Source organism: Chiloscyllium plagiosum, chromosome 42, assembly GCF_004010195.1.
Source record: "Chiloscyllium plagiosum isolate BGI_BamShark_2017 chromosome 42, ASM401019v2, whole genome shotgun sequence".
NCBI classification, from domain to species: Eukaryota; Metazoa; Chordata; class Chondrichthyes; order Orectolobiformes; family Hemiscylliidae; genus Chiloscyllium; species Chiloscyllium plagiosum.
In genome coordinates, this window is record NC_057751.1 from 13242885 (window position 1) to 13262331 (window position 19447).

The 19447-nt window shown below is 40.3% G+C and overlaps 1 protein-coding gene across 7 annotated transcripts in view; it reads right to left on the reverse strand.

Annotated features, from left to right (window-relative positions):
* The window catches only part of tet3 (tet methylcytosine dioxygenase 3), a 368466-nt gene that overhangs the window by 18866 nt on the left and 330153 nt on the right, over positions 1-19447 (reverse strand). For all 7 annotated transcript variants that reach the window (XM_043681513.1, XM_043681517.1, XM_043681514.1 and 4 more), the window contains 2 exons: positions 6389-6526; positions 4410-4749 (listed from right to left, as the gene is read on the reverse strand). In XM_043681513.1, the coding sequence (XP_043537448.1) occupies positions 4410-4749; positions 6389-6526 (478 nt within the window). The remainder of the gene's footprint in view (positions 1-4409; positions 4750-6388; positions 6527-19447) is intronic.

Below are 19447 nucleotides of genomic sequence, written 5' to 3' on the forward strand. Positions count from 1 at the left end.
AACATCGACCATTTTTTCTTAACCATCTTTGCTGCTGAACTCCGCTCTCAGTCCATCCCAGCTTGCTCATCCCTCATTCTTTTGTATTTACTACTATTCAAGCTGAGCATAGTTGTGTGAAACCCAAGTTCCTCCCTCTGAATGTTGAATTCTATCATGTTATGGTCATTATTTCCTTGAGGACATTTTACTGGAGATAGTTACTTAACCTACCTCATTACAAATCACCAGATCCAAAATTAGCTTGACCCCTGATTTGATCTACAACACACTGTTCTACGAAACTGTCCTGAATGTACTTTATGAATTCTTCCTTGTGGTTACCTTTGCCAATCTGACTATCCCAACCTACATGAAGATTAAAGTCAGCCATGATGATTACGTTACTGCTTTTTGCACATGCCCTCACTACCTTCTATTTATTCTCTGTCCAGCTACAAGCTACTGTTAGGGGGCTTCAAATTATTCCTACTAGTGTCTTATCTCTACCAATATGGGAATATAATAAAAGGCAGTAAAAGCTTCTGCAAATATATAAAAAAAAGGGTCTTGAAGCAGAAGGGTAGTGTTCCTACTTTTGGGCAGATGATCTGGGTTCAAGTTCCACCTGGCCCAGAACTGTGCCATAACATGTCTAAGCAGGTTGTTTAAAAATAAACAGTTATTAAAAAAACTGTGTAGCTCAAGGAAATGATGACTTCTAAGAGGGCGAGACTGAGGAATCAATAATGGAAAACAAGAAAATAGTGGAGGCTTTGAACAAGTATTGAAGCAAATCAAGAGGTAAAAGGAGGGAGTAATTAAATAATCAGATCACTAAAGAAAATATTATAGGAAAACTAAACCAAGGGATTAAAGTATACAAGATGATGAATAAAGAGGAACCAGCAAATGCTGCACATTTGGATTTCAAAGAACCATTTCATAAGGTGTAACATAAAATATAAGGTAATAATTTATGGCTCTGGAATGAAAATTGATATGGATAGAGAATTGACTCACAGGGAACATCATTTTCAGATTTGTAAACTGCAACAAGGGCCAAAGGGATCAGCTGGGGTCTTAACTATGATGATCTATATTAATGACTTGGATGAAGGGATCAACAAGTATTGTCGCCAAACCTGTCAACAATATCAACTAAGTTGGCAAGCAAGTCATGCAGATACAAAGATTCTGCAAAAGGCAGATGTAAGTTAAGTGAATTGTCCAAAAATTGGCAGATGAAACATAATTTAACATAATGAAACATAAAGGTGAGGCATAAAGTCTGGAAAATCAAAACATAATTTAAATAGAGACAGACGTGCAGGACCAAATACAAATGAAGACAGTATTCACGTCTCTGCCACTTAATATTGACTCAGGAACTCTCCTCATTGGGGTTTAGAAGAATGAAAGGTGATCTCATTGGTATATGTAGGATTCCTAAGGGGCTTAACAGGATAAATGTTGAGACGATGTTTCCCCTCATTGGAGAATCTAGGAACAGAGAGCGTATTACAGAATAAAGGGGTACCAATGTACCACTGCAATGTGGAGGAATTTCTTATCTCAGAAGGTTGAGAGTCTTTGGAACTCTTTGCCACAGAGAGTTCCAGGTGCAGAGCCTTTGTGTATATTTAAGGCTGAGATAGATAGATTCTTGTGAGCGTCACAAAGCTGGTTCCTTTCTTTTGTAAAAGCTGTTCCTTATTTTTTTTCAGAGGGATTGTAAACGCTCCCAGTGCCGATTAGACTGGATTGGTACAGAGATTAAAGGGTATTGAGAGGCCTTTTTGTTTTTATGTAAACAGATGAGACTTCAGGCCAATGTTGTCATGGAAGTGACCTGTATCATGAAAGGGGAGTGGTCAGCTCTCTAGCTGAGCAGTTCAGTCCAGAACTAGTTAGGAGTTCAACAGTAAGCTCTGTGGAAACTCTCTCTCTCTTTCTGCCCTTCTAACTTCAACCAGTAAGCATCTGTTCCATAGTTTTACTCTGTTTTAAGGGGGTTTGCTTATTGGGACTGTTGTGTATATTCAGAACAGCATAATTAAGTCTAGCTTGGATAGACTGAGCTCTGTAGTTCTTTATGTGTCATAGTGTAATTTTGTGAATAAATTACTGTCTGTCTGCTAGTAGTCAACCTAGAAAGCTTACTCTGGGTAATTATCACTGTACACTTTCCAAAACAAATTGCAAAGTTACGGTCTGGGTTGCCTGCTCAAGGATGTTTTGAATGGTCTGGCCTAGTGCATTACATGAGATATTCCAGATCAGCCATGTTCGTATTGAATGGGAGAGCTGTCTCAAGGAGATGAATACCCTACTCCTCATGTTCTTAATGTTCTGTAGCTGTAAAGCTGAGAAACTAAGTATTTTTCTTAAGACCCCACTTCTCTACCGAGGAAGGTTGAAGCAAATTCATATTTAATAACATGCACCTTCTACTCTTATTTTGACACCTTGACAAATTGCTGAATTGCCAGCTGATGAAACAATCAACAACAATCTAAATAAAACAACTGAAAAGGAATCTTAATTTTTGGGTTTGAGTTGATTATTTCCAAAATGAAGGCTGAGACCTTCAACACCTGCCATGCCAACAGCTTTGTTGCAAGCATTGATATCAACAAGGTGGTGGAAGTGCACAGGGTGCTCACGCTCAAAGATGACTTGAGGCATTACTTTCTGGAGATTTCAGGCTGAGAGCCTCACTTGTGTTGGATTTGGAGGATCTGAGCAGTGCATGCAAAGAGTAACTGGGGTCTGGATTTTGGGTACAAAAAATTGATCCACAAGAACATGTAATCAGGAACAGAGGATAGTGGGTTCTGTATAGCCTTTTTTTTAGATTAGATTACATTACAGTATGGAAACAGGCCCTTCGGCCCAACAAGTCCACACCGACCCGCCGAAGCGCAACCCACCCATACCCCTACATTTACCCCTATACCTAACACTACGGGCAATTTAGCATGGCCAATTCACCTGACCTGCACGTCTTTGGACTGTGGGAGGAAACCGGAGCACCCGGAGGAAACCCACGCAGACACGGGGAGAACGTGCAAACTCCACACAGTCAGTCGCCTGAGTCGGGAATTGAACCCGGGTCTCTGGCGCTGCGAGGCAGCAGTGCTAACCACTGTGCCACCGTGCCGCCCACCAAAGCTGAATTGACTTTGTGAGCTCTATTCAGCTGGGAGAAGGTACTGGAGCCAATTGTTGCTCAATGGAGTCGGGGAGCAGTGTCAGCACTGTGAAGCTGAACTGAAGTTTGCTCAGTGCAGTGAAAGAATAGGAATTCTGCGAGTGAATAGATGCTGGATTTACGCACAATGGTGGGGTCTCAGAAGAGCCTGAGCAATTGCCACGTGAGCAATAGTTGGGCAACAGTTGGAGTCCTGTGCTGTGAAAACTCATTGCAGGCAGAAGAAGAAAAGGGCCTCCTGGCTGAGTTGTGGATCCTATTGACAGGAAAACCAAGACTAAATCTTGAAGAAGAGGAGCTGAAATCTCTCACAAGGAAGATCCAGTTGGAAGGGCTTTGGCAACTCACAGAGCTCACTGGCATCTGGGTGGAAGACTTCTCTTGATTTTCTGCCGTTTGATGTGTGGCTTGTATTAGATCATGGTTTGCCTGTTATATTCTGTTTATCTCATATTAATGCTGGTTGTTAGAATATACGTAGATGGTATTAACTATCTTGGTATAGTCAAATTTATTTTCTTTATTTAATATAACAGAATCTTATGGCTTTATTCATTTAGTGAGTAACTGGAATTTCAAGCTTGTCTCCTTTATTAAGTTCCTGCTTCATATCTGGATCATAACACACTCAAAATATTTTTTAGGAAATAGATAGGTTTGAATAGGCATAGAGTCATAGAATTATTTAGTGTGGATACAAAGCCCTCAGCCTAACTCGACAATGGCGACTTAGTTTCCGAAATGGAACTAGTCCCATTTACCCACGTTTGGCACATATTCCTCTAAATCGTCCCTATTCAAGTATCTGTGGAATGTTTTTTACAGGTTGTTACTGTACCTGCATCTACCAATTCCTCTGGCAGTTCATTCCACAAACAAACCAAGCTCTGTGAGAAAAAGTTGCCCCTCAGGTGCCTTTTAAATCAGAAAAGATCTTTGCTATTCACCTTATCTATGTCTCTCGTGATTTTATAAATCTCTTTAAGGTCATGCTCAACTTCCTACATCTAGTGAAAAAAGTCATAGTCTATCCAGCTTCTCCTCGTAACTCAAACCCTCCATTCCCGCCAACATCCTGGTACATCTTTCCTGAATCCTCTCTAATTTAATCACACCCAGGGCAACTACACAGTATTTAACTGAAGTAATTCTTCAAATTTATGTTCACAGCAGTGCTGTGAAAAGCTAATACGTAATTTACAATAAAACAAAATACCTTTGTTTTGTGGAGCACTGCACTGTAAATCTTCCTGCAAAGCTTCCTGTTTTAGTTTTCCAGCCAGAAGTTTCTTTGCTTGGTTTCTCTGTTTCTCAGCTGCTCTCTTTGCTTCTAGTTTCTTTTGACGTGCTGATTTAACTGGTTCAGGCAGCATTCTGACTTCCCTGGGGAATGCTGTAAGCACTTGTATTGCTCCAGCTTTAATCTTCTCATTCTGATTCTCTTCACTACCATATTCATCAGTGGTTGACACCTTGTACAATGGAAGCACATGCAATTGTTCGTCGTCTGGGGTCGTTCCTATCTTGCGATTGTCTTCTTTCGTTAATGTACAAACCTATGAATAATTATACCAAACAGGTAAGTACCTCACACGTTGCTAAGTATACCTAAGGAGATCAGAAACATTCTTTTATTTGTTATCGAGCTTTTATAATTCAGATACACTAGCACAAATGTGCAATTTGAAATATAAACTGCTGAATACCTGTAATCTGACAGAAATGGAACTTGGTTTTCAACGAATTCTATACAGGTGCAGTTGCAAAATTTTCTGAATCAAGAAGAGGGTCATTTTTAAAACAATGTGCCTAATTTTATTTCAACATTAAATCAACGTGCAAAGTTGAATGCAATGGTGCCCATCACCTTGGTTCTCGCACTAAATTATTTAAGCGTTGATCTTTACAGTGTTGTGTAGTAGAACATCTGAATTTAAAATACAATGTTTGGAAACACATCTTGAGAACACGGAAACACCAGCAAGGATGGGTTAAAATACATAAAAAGCTGGAAAAGCAAATAGCCTGCTTCCCACATGATCATTTCTATTTTTAATGGGAACGTGCAGAGTGAAAATGAACGTATATTCCAGAGGTAGTTTCCTAAATTTGATATTAGAATCTGGCTATCTGATTTGCATAATTTGAAAATTTGGAGGCTGAATGAAAGGAATAATGGTCAGATCCAAAAGTGTCTTTCCAGCACTGCTTGTGGGCACAAGGAGGACCAGAGGTGCTTCGTATCAGCCATGACCCTGGCCACATTGTTAATTGTGATTGACAAGTCATCAATCTGAAACTTTTAACTCTGTTTATCTTTCGAGAGATACCATCTAAACTAGTGAATGTTATCACATTTTCTGCCTTTAATATTTAAATAAATCCTGATATTCTCCCTTTCTCCCTTACGAAGTGTTCATCCCTTCAGGAGTGAAAGTCTATGCAGTACCAAGCATTGGCAGCATGTGGCAGTGTTGAATCGTGAAGGTGTACACTATACTGTACAATATCATTTTAACACATCCTGTGAGGAAAATGCTAAATCTAAACATGGCTCAGCATTTATTTACATGCTTGCACCTTTATTTTCAAATATCACCTTTAGATCTGTTCTTCTGAAGGGAACTGTCACCTTTCTAAATATGACAGACAGCAGTAACACGTTTAATAAACATACAGGCACCAAAAGAACAGTTTCTAATGTAATTTATTTTCATTCAGTGGTGTGTGAAATGTTCATTTTGTGATGCATGTCAAGCAGTGAAAATGGTCAATGCTTCTGAAATTGAGCTTTCAGAACTGCCTTACATTTCAGAGGAATGTCAGAACCGAAAACACGAACAAAGTCTTGGTTTCTGCTGAAGTAATAATTTGAGGTTTATTTAATTAATGTTAAAATTCTTGAGCAAAGAGTTGAGATGGTCTAAACTCATTTGACATTACAACTCTTACAGCCAACAGATCTCTTGTTCCATAGTTTGCAGTTCGATTTGGACATGGATCCAAGAAATGAAAGGTCTGTATCTAACCCATTGCACTTTGAAGTTCTCCTGAAGGCAGTTATTTGACTAAACAATAGTTTAAAAATAAAAAAAAATTGAATGCAACATGATTTGAAAATATGGGATTCCTAGTTTTGTTTGAGGCACGAAACTGAACAAATATTGATTTCATACAAAGTATTAGCTTACATACCACAGTACACCCATTGTACATATTATGCTGATCTTTGTGAGCATGGGCACAGAAGTCCATACATGCAGTTACACCAGAAAATGGCTTTCCTTCTTTTTTCCCAAGTCTGCAGTCGGGGGCTACTTGTTCATTTGTAACCTGTAGAGGTAATGAATAGTGTACTTAATTAGTTTTGTTTTAATCACATTTAGATGTATGTTTTAGAGATCAGTGATTTGCAGTTATCTTGTAATCATTAGATTTCACATTATTTATTAAAGATGAATGATCTCAAAGAACTGGAGATTTTTGCAATTCTACTAATGAACTGCAAATTAACTGTTATATTATAAGGAAACAGAGTCCCTGCATTTAAATCTGTGTTTGTGATCTGAATGCTCCAATGCAATTCAAAACCAATTATGAAGTGCCGTGACTAGTATACTGGGATGACCAGTTTGTATGCAGCAAGGTATTGGTCGGGTACACTAAGCACCCAGGGAGCTGCAACCCAGTTCTCAGAAAAGTGATAATGGCTGCAACTGAGAAAACAGAAAGGTTTACTCGAAAAGATGGCACTTAAAACTTCTTTTGTATTAAAGTGATGTATCAGGTTGGAATACTGTGCGCGCTAAAATCTCCATGTCGATCTTGACCTTGTATACTTCTTACTATTAAGGAGAAATGCTATGGCTCAGCCCGTTCTGAAAAGGCACAAACCACCAGTCTTGTGCAATATCATCAACAATCTACTGAAGATTAGTTCCCCTGGAAGTCAATGCCATTTTCAAAATTAATGAATGCATCTCTCTGATATTTGCCTTTTTACCCCACTTAGCTTTCTGACATTTTTTTGTCATTCTTGTGCTGCAAAATATTCCTCTCAAGCAACTGTATTAAAGTATAATTCATGGCAGTGTTAAATGATGTCTCACATACTTTATTGGATTCATGGTTATGACCAAGATTTTTCTTGGTTCACAAGCCAATTGCTTTAGAAAGTTCAAATCTTTTTTCTCCCCCCAAGTGCTATACCTCTGCAAAACATTGTTACACTTTGAGTAGCAATTTTTCTCAGCAGATTCGTGACCATTGATTCATTTTTTTCCCCAAATTTATTGTCCTAGAGTCATAGATTCAAATAAGGAGAGTTTTTTTTCCAAACTTAATTCATGTGAAGCAGGTGTGGTCAATGAGGGTTGTTCATCCATAGTTGCCTTTGAGAAGTTTGTGGTGAGCTGCCTTCTTGAACCATTGCAATCAACAGTGTGTAGGTAGAGGTCTTGAGAAGATTTGTCGCTCAGGCTGCGGATGACGTCATTGATTTGTTTGATGATCCAGTGTGTTTTTCTGCAAACATTTCATCACCTCGCTAGGTGACATCATAAGTGCATCTTTAATAAGGTGTTGGTGGTCTGTTCCACTTGGTATTTATATATCACTGTTTGTTGGTACCTGCAGTTCTGTATCTGAGTGGTTTGTATATGAGATCCAGTTCAATGTGTCTATTGATTGAGTTCCGATTGAAGTGACAGGCTTCAAGGAATTCTCTGGTATGTCTCTGGTTTGCTTGTGCTTGGATGGTTACATCGTCCCAGGTGAATTTGTGTCCTTTGTTGTCTGTGTGGTTAGAAATGAGAGTGCTGGATGTGGCAAGCTGATGTTCATGCACTAAATGGTCAGTTTTCTTCCTGTTTGTCCTATGTAGTGTTTTTCAGTCTTTGCAGGATATCTTGTAGATAACATTCATCCTGTTGGATGTGGGAGTCGGGTCTTCAACCTTTGTGAGGAACTGGTGGAAGGTGTTTACTGGTTTGTGGGTCACTAAGATTCCCAGGGGTCTGAGTTGTCCGTGAGTTATCTCTGATATGTCTTTGAAGTAGGTACCCCACAATTCCGCCGTTTGGGAGGGAATTACAGGACTTTGAACCAGCAACACTGAAGGAACAATGATATATTTTCAAGTCAGAATGGTGAGACCTGGTAGGTGGTGGTGTTTTTGTGTATTTGCTACCCTTGTTCTTCTAGATGGTCATGATCATGGGTTTGGAAGGCATGTCTAAGAGCTTTGGTGAACTTTGCAGTATGTCTTGCAGAAAATACTCAGTGACAGTAGTGGAGGGAATAGATAATTATGGATGTGGTGCCAATCAAGCTGGCTGCTTTCTCTGGATGGTATTAAGCTTTTTGAGTGTTGTTAGAGCTCCACTCATCCAAGTAATAGGGAGTGTTCCATCAGACTCCTAACTTGTGCCTTGTAGATGGTGAACAGGCTTTGGGGCGGAAGGATGTGAATGACTCATTGCAGGACTCCTAACCTTTGACATGCTCTTGTTGCCACAGTTCCTGTATAGCTCATCCAGTTCAGTTTCTGGTCAATGGTAACCCTAGAATGATGATAACACATGCTCCCGTGACATGAATTCCATTAAATATGAAGGGATGACAGTTCATCTCTCCTAGTAAATATAATCATTGTCTGAAATTAGAATGATCTGACTGTTACTTGGCATTTGTCAGCCCAAACATGGATATTGTCCAAATCCTACTGCATTTGGATATAGACTGCTTCAGTGTCTGAGGAATCATTAGTAGTGCTGAACATTGTGCAATCATTTCCAAACATTCCCACATTTGATCTTTTGATGGATGCCAAGTTCATTGGCAAAGCAGTCCAAGACAGTAGGGCCGAGGACAATATCCTGTGAAACTTGTGCATGAATGTCTCGCATCTCAGATGACCCATCTTCCAAAAACTACAACCATCTTTCTTTGAGCCAAGTATGACTCCAACCAGTGAAGAGTTTTCCCTTTGATTCCCATTTTGCTCGGGCTCTTTGATTCCACACGCACTCAGAAATTAATATCAAGGGCAGCCATTCTCACCTCATCACTGGAATTTGGCTCTTTTGACCAAGGTTGAACCAAGGTTCAAATGATGTCAGGAGGTAGATGGTCCTGGCAGAACCCAAACTGAGTGTCAGTGAGCAGGTTATTGTGAAGCAAGTGCATTTGATAGCACTGATGACACCTTCCATCATATCACTCATGATCTAGAGTAGATTAATGGGACAGTAATTAGCCATGTTTGATTTGTCCAGCGTTTTGTGTACAGGACAACATGGGCAATTTTCACACTATCAGGTAGATGCCAGTGATGTAAGCTGCACTAGAAGAGCTTGGCTAAGGGTGCGGCCAGTTATGGAGCACACATTTTCATTATTATTGCATAACTGTTGTTCAGGCTTATAACCTTGGCAGTATCCACAGCTTCCAAACATTTCATTTTGCATGGTTGAATGGAATTGACTGAACATTGACATTTGTGATGCTGGTGAATTATGGAAGAAGCCAATATGAATCATCGACTTGGTATTACCAACTGAAGACTGTTGCAAATGATTTAGCTTTATGTTTTGCACTGATGTGCTGGGATCATCCATTATTGAGGATGGGGATATTTGTGGTGTTACCTCCTCCAGTAAGTTGATTAATTGTCCGCCATTGTCACAATCCTAAATTCAAACTTGATTGGAGGTTGTCATCTTGGGGCTTAGTTAAAACTGATTGGCCGAATTTGAATTTGTTTTTTTTGTCTCACAGTAACCCAGGTATTGCTAGCTGCTAGACCAAATGTTACATTGTAAATTCTCCAGCACTCTGTGTGCTTACGAAGTCCTTCATAATACCCCTTACACCTTCATAATACTAAGCCCAAATCTGAGCCTCCAACAAGGACAAGATTATGAGACGTATGTGGTATGTTTTGGGAAGTCAATATGACAAACCTCAGAAGTAATAGTGTAGATCATAATTCAATGTACTGGCCTAATGGATGACTAACCTCTAGTGATGGTTATTGAGAGGTATTGATAAATTTGAAGTACAAGGATTTATGCTTTTCTCTCTGTAAGTGCAAACTTGTGAGAGAGACTCAGACCTGTAATTAACTCTCTTTTTTCCAAGTTCAGCCACTCTGCATGCAGTTTCCTTGTTAATAAAGACCGATTATTTTGCCAGACCAAGTTTTGTTGAATTTTTGTTGAGTTTGTTTCGCTCTCAGTCCGGTAGCGAGTTTTAATCCATTTCTACATTTGGTGCTGTGAGCAAGGTTTGAACCTCGTGGGGAAACCCCATTGGATTTCAAATCCATTTCTACAGATAGCCATGTAACAGTCGTACACAATCTGAAGGGAGTTGCCCGAGGAGTAACCATTGTTGACTCAAGACCTCATGAAGTATCATGGCATCAGCTGAAATGTGGCCAAGGAAACATCCAGCTGATTATCAGACTGAACCACCCCCCAAATCCCTGATGAGACAATACTCCCCCATAATGAACATCAAGAAAGCAGTGAGGGTGGCAATGGGTGCAGAAGGTACTCTGGCTGGACGACATCTATCCATGAGTGCAGCACAATAGTGAAAATAACTGTATTGAGGCTGGTGCCCCATCACCAAGTCACCCTTCATTTATACACAAACAGTCCTTGACTTCAATACTGCCTCTTCAGAATCCATTTCCCCGAATGTCAGCATCTCTAACTCTTCTCTTTTTATCTATTAGCCAGGGCACCCTGATTGGACAAGATTAACAGCCCCAATCAGGGAACTCATTCTATGAGATCCAGCTGGCTTTACCTTATTACAATCACTACACCATTTCCCCTCTGAGTCCGAGGACATAGGCCGATCTTTATTCTTGGAGAGCCTCACGGGCGTTTTTGTACCAGGTTAGGTTCTTTCAACTTGGTGTCTGATACAATCGGCATATAACACTTGGGAGCTTGCCTCTTGCACCAGAAGCACTTTGGTAGAACTTCACACTCCTTTTTTAACAGCAAAGGCATTGAAGCAGCTACATCTGTCATGTCCACCTCAGATTCTGAGGACTTGTCAATGTTTAACGGATACAGGGCTCTGGCAGCTTTTCCAAATGACCCAAGGGTCAGAGCATGTTTTGTTCCTTCAACATTTGTAAATCAGCACTTCCATATGGTCCAAAAGCTTGTTCACGACTATTGCACCTACCCAAACCTCACACATTACTGGTCCCGATCTAGCGTTGACCATAACCTCCTTACCCATTTTCATGATTCTTACACCAAACTGTCTCAAACCGTCTGTCTCGCTTGGCAGAGTTTTGTGTCCAGCTGTGGCCTTTCTGATACCATTTCACCACCAACCCACCCACCCAAACCCCCCTGCCATCAGACTTAATCTGGTATGGAGTCTTCTACACATAAGTAACTCTGCTGATGCTATCCCTATAGTTGCATATAGGAGAGTCCTGTAATGAATTAAGAACAGTGATTATAAACAGAAATTGCTGGAAAAGCTGAGCAGGTCTGGCAGCATTTGTGGAGAGAAATCAGAATTGACGTTTCGGGTTGAGTGACTCTTCCTAAGAACCTTCCTTCTTAGAAAGGGTTACTTGACAAAAACGTTAACTCTGATTTCTCTCCACAGATGCTGCTAGACCCGTTGAGCTTTTCCAGCAATTTCTACTTTTGTTTCTGATTTCAATTTTTATTGAAGAACTGAGACATCTTGGTATCTAGCTTGTTTCTCCAAGCCAGCCTTCAAAGTTTGGACTGCTTTTTCTGGGCCATTGGTAATGGGTGCTTTTTTTTTCTTTATTCATTTACAGGACGAGGTCATCATTGATCTGTAATCGCCCAGAGGGCAGTTATGAGTCAATCACATTGCTGTGGGTCTGGGCTCACATATAGGAAATGAGTGAACGAGATGGGCTTTCCTGACAATGGATTCATGGTCATCGTCAGACTCCTAATTCCAGATATTTTTATTGAATTTAAATTCCACCATCTGCCGTCACGGGATTCGAACCTGGGTGCCCAAGCATTATCTGGGTCTCTGGGTTGACAGTCCAGTGATAAGACCACTAGGCCATCACCTCTCCATGGAGATATGTCCTTATATGTTGAATCCCATTCAACTTTAGGAAGTAACCAAATTTCCTGATGCTAAACGATAGCCCACTACCTGTGACCACCACTTCCAGGACTGTATGTGTTGGAAAAGATGTGCACAGTTTTTCTATCATCGTACCCACTTTTGACGGATGGACCTATGCATATCCAACCACTTCAAATCTACAATGAAAAAGAACACTGAATCCATGAAAGAACCTGCACAGTCGATGTGCAACTAAATCGAAGGTTTACCCAAATTTACCATGGATATGTGTGTGTGTGTGTGTGTGTGTGTGTGGGGGGGGGGGGAGAAATGTGTGGAGGCTGTTGGCAATAATTTTTGTCCTTGTTGGCACTCTGGGCACTGCCCCAATGCAACACTATCTGCTACCAGGCCAGGCTGCTAGACCCTAGTGGAATTCAGCCAGTATTTTGACAATGTCCTTTGTTCGGGTCAATCACTCTTGCTCCCCATAACAATATGCTGCCCTCCACTGGGAGCTGGTCTAGTTGTGATGGCTCTTTGGTTTCCTCCATCACCACCCACTGTTTCAATTTTGACAGGATGAGATCTTTCTGCGTTTGAAGTCCAATATTGTCACCTGTGACTGTGATGTCACCAGTGGCCTATCTGCTAATGAGAAGCATTTCAATGCATCTGTATTCGCGAGTCGACGTCCAGGATGGTGTTCTAACTTGTAATTATAAGCACTTAGTATGAGAGACCACTGCTGAATGTCGCCCAAAACTATGGGTAGCACTGCCTTGTTCTCTTTAAACAGATCAAGGCGGGGTTTGTGGTTTGTTATTATCACAAATTTTCATCCAAAAAGGTATTGGTGGAACTTTTGACTCCGTATATGACCACCAATCCTTCTTTCTCCATCTGAGCATAATTATACTCTGCATTAGCTGAAGTCCTGAATGCTATTGGGTGTTCCTCTCCATTCGGTCACCTATGAACTAATACCATCCTGATGCTGTACGGGGAGGCATCACATGTCAATACCAGATCTTTTGTGGGATTACAATGTGCCAACACCCAAGATAATAATAACTGTTTCTTTACTTCAGCGAAAGTTAGGCCTCGTCTGACTATTTCCAGGGCTGATCCATTTTTCAGAGTTGATGCAAAGGTACCAGGATGCAGGCCAAGTAAAGTAGGAACATCCCATAATAATTTACCAGCCCAAGAAATGACAGGCATGCGAGCTGGAGCACCTTTCATCACCTTCACTTTATCTTTCAACAGATGAGAATACGTTCTAAGTGAGGTTATGCACTCAAGTGTTGTGCCCCAAACTCGGTCGGACTGACAAGAGTGTCTCTTTCCAATGGAATATCCTGCATCTCATCTGCTTCATTGCTGCATTTTCCAATGATAAAGTCAGTAGTAACGCCTGTTTGAAATCCAGTTGAGCTTCAACTAGGAAGCATTTTTTCATAATCACATTATTACTCCCACAGACCAAATGGTCTTGAAACATCTCATTAGGGTTAAACCAAAATCTCCTGCTTCTGCCAGTAATCTTAACCTGGTCAAAAATCCTGATATGGATCTCCCTGGTTCTCGATTTGCTGAGTGAAAACGAAAGCATCTCAGCATTAGAAGCAGCTTGGGAGGTCATAGTATTCTTTAACTATGTCCATTAATCCTTGAAAGGTTTGGTATCTGGTGCTTCAGGAAAAGTTATGCTCCTAATAACAGAAAAAGCTGCAGCTCTACATATTGTCAGGAGAATTACTTGTTGCTTTTCATCTGCCACAATGTCATTTGCCCGGAAAAAATACAGCATTCTTTCCACCGAGTTGGGCCGAGTCCGCAACAGCAGGGTTAAACAAGTCAAACTTCCCAAATAAAGGCAGAATGTAAGAAATGCTTACCCCAAGTCAAAGATGACTGTCGTGAACGAGTTTTCTCAGGAACGTGCTTTACTCTTGTCACCAATGAAATAACCCCACAGAGACTGGCATCCAGTCACCAAGTCACCCTTTGTTTACACATGAACAGTCTTTGACTTTAGTGCTGCTTCTTCAGCTCCCAGAATGTCAGCATTTCTGACACTATTCAAACCTTGTCACAGTCAAAAGAGCAGTGTCACTATGAACTATGCTGGTGGAGTCCTAAAAGGTGGAGCTGATAGATTCTATCTGTAGCAAGTGATGAGGGAACCAACAGGAAGGAAGAATATAACTGACCTTATCCTCACCAATCTGTCAGCAGCTGATATGTTTGTCCAGAACAGTGTCAGGAGGAGTGACTGCTGCACAGTCCTAACAGAAACAAAGGCCTATCTTAACATTAAGGAAAACCTCCATCGTCTTGAATGGCACCATGCTGAGGGTACTTTTGAACAAATTTAGAAACTCAAAATTCAGCATCCATGAGGCAGGGTTAGCCATTATCAACAGCAAAATTGTACTTAAACACAATCTTCAACTTCACAGGTGAGCACATTCCCCATTCTACCATTGCTTTTAAGCCAGGAAATCAACTCTGGTTCAATGAGAAGTGCAGAAGGGCATACCTTGAGCAGCACGAGGCATGTCTAAAAATGAGGTGTCAACCTGGTCAAGCTACAACACAGGATTCCTTGTGTTGCCTTGCAGCACAGTAGCAAATGATCACGCAATTAATGGACCAGATTGAATCACTGCAGTCCTACCACATTAAATGGTGAATGATGATCAACAAGTAAACTCACTGGACAAGGAGGCTCCACAAATAACCCCATTCTCAATGATGGGGGAGCCAAAGACATCAGTACAAAAGAAAAGGCGAAAGCACTTGCAACAATCTTCAGAAGGAATTGTCAAATGGGTGATTGCTCCTTGCTTCCTAGCGTCTCAGGTGCCAATCTTGATTCAATTCAATTCATTCCATATGATATGAAGAAATGGGTGAAGGCACTAGATATTGCAAGGACAAGAGAACCCAGTAACTTAAGGCAATAATCCTGAAAACGTGTGCTGCACAACTTGTTGCAGCCTTAGCCAGACTATTCCAGGACAACTACAACAGTGGCATTTAACCAACAATGCGGAACATTGCCAGATATGCCCTGTATATAAAAGCAGGACAAATTCAACCTGGCCAATTATTGTAAAATTATGGTGTCATCAACTGTGCAAACAAGCAGAATCTGTTTAGCAATAACCTGCTCCCTGACACTCGCTTTGGGTTCCACCAGGGCTTCTCCACTCCTGACCTCATTACAACCTTGGCATGAACATGGACAAAAGAACTAAAATCTGGAGAAGAGGTGAGAGTGACTGTCCTTGAAATCAAGGCTGATTTGACTAAATGTTGCACCGAGAAACCCTAACAAAACTAGAGTCAATGGTGATGAGGAGTAAACATTCTGTTAGTTGGAGTCCTGAGGAGGCTAAGGGAAGATGTTTGTGGTCATTAGAGGTCAGTCATCTCAGCTGCAGGCATAATTATTATAGTGCAGAAGGAAGCCATTTATCTCACTGTGTCTTTGGTAGCTCTCTTGAGTATTTTGACTTGGTGCCAATTTCCTGTCTTTTCCATGTCACCTTGCACATTGTTTCTATTTAAAGCATTATCCACTTAGCCCTTGAGTTGCTAATTGAATTGCCTCTACACACTTCAGGCAGTGTATTCCGTACCCTAAAATTTGCTGCAATAAGTAGTTATTCAAACCTCACATCTGCGTTTCTTTTGCAAAACATATCCATACCCTCTTGTTCTCTGAGCAGCTTATAAGTGGCAGTACGTTGTCCCTATCCACTCTGTCCAGATCTCAAATAATTTTGAAAACTTATATCGCATTTCTTCTTAGCCTTCTCCTCTACAAGGTAAACAGGCCTAACTTCTCCAATTTTTCCTCATAACTGGAGTGTCTCATGCCTGGAATCATTCTTATAGACCTCTCCTGCACTCTCTCTACTGCATTCACTTGCTGCCAAAATTGTGGCACCCAGAACAGAATGTGGTCCCAAGAACTGTACACAATACTCCAACGTTTTATGCAAGTCAAATTGGACCCAAAAATCTTGAGAAATATTAGGACAATTGCCAAGTTTGGCCCAAGCATTCATTCAACAGGAAAGATGAAAAACAACACATGCCAGATTTGGAATAGTGAAAGTTAAAGGGTTGGAAGAACTGACAGACATCGTAATTTGAGATCATGTATGAAAATTTAAAATTCGAACCGCTGGACTCGCAACCAGCGCTGGCCAGAAGCATGAGATGGATGGGTGAATGAGAGTGGGCTGCAAAGATTTTGATTTTGTCTGCAGGAAGCCATATTTCATGTAACAGTCACTTAGCATATAGCACTGTCGTGTCTGCAGAATGTTAAAATAATTATTTTTAGGTAGAAGAATAATCATCGGTCAGGATACCAGCATAAACTTGGGACTTTTCAGAGAGCTTCTGACTTTGAGGGTGGCATTATTGAACCACAATGACATGCAATTTAAATTTCCCACTCTGGTTCATATTTTGCATGGAGGTGAGGGGAGAAAGGGGAACTCGTGCATGCACGGTGGAGTTTAGTAGAATAAGAGATGATCTCATTCAAACACCCAAATTTCTTCAGGCTCAATAAGGAAGGAAGGATAAAAGCAAAATACTACAGATTCTGGAGATCTGGTCAAAAGTGCGAAGAAGGGAAAACTAATTTTAGGAAATTGTTTTCACTATCTGAAAAGGTGGTGAAAGCATTTGCAACACTAACTTTTCAAAAAGTAGATATTTGGCTCTGTGGCACGGTGGTGGTTTTCCTACCTTTGAGCCAGGCTGCCCAGGTTCATAAAAGGAAAGTATCGTGGAACTTTTGGTTTTCTGAGCTCAATGAATGTTGAAAAGCATTTTACAGAAATATTAATTGCTTAAGTATACTGTAACTGATCTATAAGCAGTTATCATAGATAGTTATAGAGTGCAACCATAATTTATTTTACAGTGAAATATTTCCAGTTGTTACTAAGTTAACTGTTTGGCCTCATGACGACTAGATAGTTTGTTCCAGAGGTGTGTCGTAACATCCTTGAACAGATTAATTTGAAAATATCTTCAAAAAGATCAGTCCACAAACTTGAAAAGGAAAATTATGTACAACAACAAGGAACAAGCTGGTGGTTTAGACCAATTGCAACACTTCTCTTTAAAGAATCTGCATAGAGTGTGGAGTTTAAATTGGTTTAATGACCCCCATGAAATGTTGCAAGAATCTACAACTCTAATATCAATCTTGGAACCATGTGAAGTTTTGGATCTTGAACCCAAGACTATGGCAAGAGAAGATCTGAGAATAGCATTCCAGATCTTATAGCAAGTCACAGCAAACATCACAATGTGTGCTGCATGTCTTGAAATAAAAATAATAAATGAGGCAGAGATTAAAACTGCAGCAGTGATGACTGAACTGTTATTTTCAAATAGATGATCCATCTTGGCTAGTTTGGACCCAAGATTGCCACAATCACAGGTGCCAGTAAAGTGAAGAGATGTTGGCTGCCTTTTAAGTGATTTAATGACCATGGCATCAAAGAAACATTGCAGATATTGCTGGCTGCACAACTTACTGATCAAACATGTTCTTGCCATAAATTTCAATTCCCCCCACATCCATGTGCGCAGATGTGCACAGATGTATATGACTGTAAGCCTGATTTCAAAGACTATATTTTAATGATGAGATATTTGTCAACTCATTACAGTTATACATCAGCTACATTGTGAAAATATTAATGAAGACACAACTTTGTGGCATGATGCAAAACTGTCAATATAAGTTGAAGCAGCAAAGGAAAGAGGTGAGGGGTTTGTCATTTGAAGAGAGATTTAACAGTTTAGGCTTGTACTGTCTGGAATTGAGATGAGGAGATATTACTTTTCTCAAAGGATCATGAGTCCATGGAATTCAACACTCCATAGTGCAATGGACACTAGGTCAGTGAATATATTTAAGGAGATAGATTTTTACTTTGCAGCAGTTAAAAGGTCATGGGTAGTAGCAGGAAAGTGGAGTTCATGCTGAGATAAGGTCAGCTCTGATTGTATTAAATGGCAGAACAGTTTTGAGGGGCTGAATTGCTCACTCTTGCTCTTAGTTCTAATGTCCAGATGTGAAGATTTACTTTCTTCTCAGAAATCTTTTTGGCAATGCCATAAATCAACCTAAAATTTGTAACACATGCACAATCTCAATCCTTTGGAAATGTATCAATTCCTCTTGAAGTCATCTAACATAACAATATCTCAGTAAAACCCCAGAGGGAAAACAGATGTCACTGGTTTCTCATCTGCAATGTGTCATCCATCATCCTCATGCTACTGCCCCATGCTGCTGGACTGTTTCAGCTACTCAATTTTCGTCTTAATAACTCCATAGTCTCAGCCCTCTTAAGTCTGTAATGCCTTCAAACCCATGAGCTCTTAATGTTCCAAATCTGGCCTCTCTTATCTCTGAACTCCAAAGTCTGTTTCCATTATGTATAACTCTATGACTCTTTTCTTTTAAGACACTCTGTCAGGTATCCTCCTCCGTTGGTACCTGACATCTAATACAGACATGAGATGTGTGCTGGGCCGGCGAGGGGAAGCGGTAAAACAAAACTGTGATTAGAAACTGTGCATAACAAGCTTCAGAAATGAAAGGTTTCCCACATTCATTTGTAGCCTCAAATATTATTCCATGGAAGAGTGACAAGCCAAAACCTTAGCATTTTAATATACAATCAATCAGTCTTCAAATGCTTCCAGCCAGATTCCACACAGAGAAGAGGATGCTATTGGGATGAATGCAATAACACTTCAAAATATTTTTTCAGCTGAATACCTGGTGCCTCGATTTCTGCACCGTCTTATGTTTGCTCCAAACAAACTTCCAAAATAATCCTGTTCACACTTACATGGATTATATATTGTCTGTGTTATATTCTATGTCTTCTTGTTTCACTCATCTATCTCAGTTTACCACTGTCCTCCTCCAATACAATTCTCAAAAGAGATGTATCATCTTCAACTTTTGAAATTTTGTTTCCTGTGCCAAATCCAGGTCATAAATATATTTCAAAAAGAGTTGCAGTCATATTACCAAGTCATGGAGGGTTTTCGCCATTATTGCCTTGTCTTACAAGTAATTGGCTCAATTTAGTTTCTGATTTC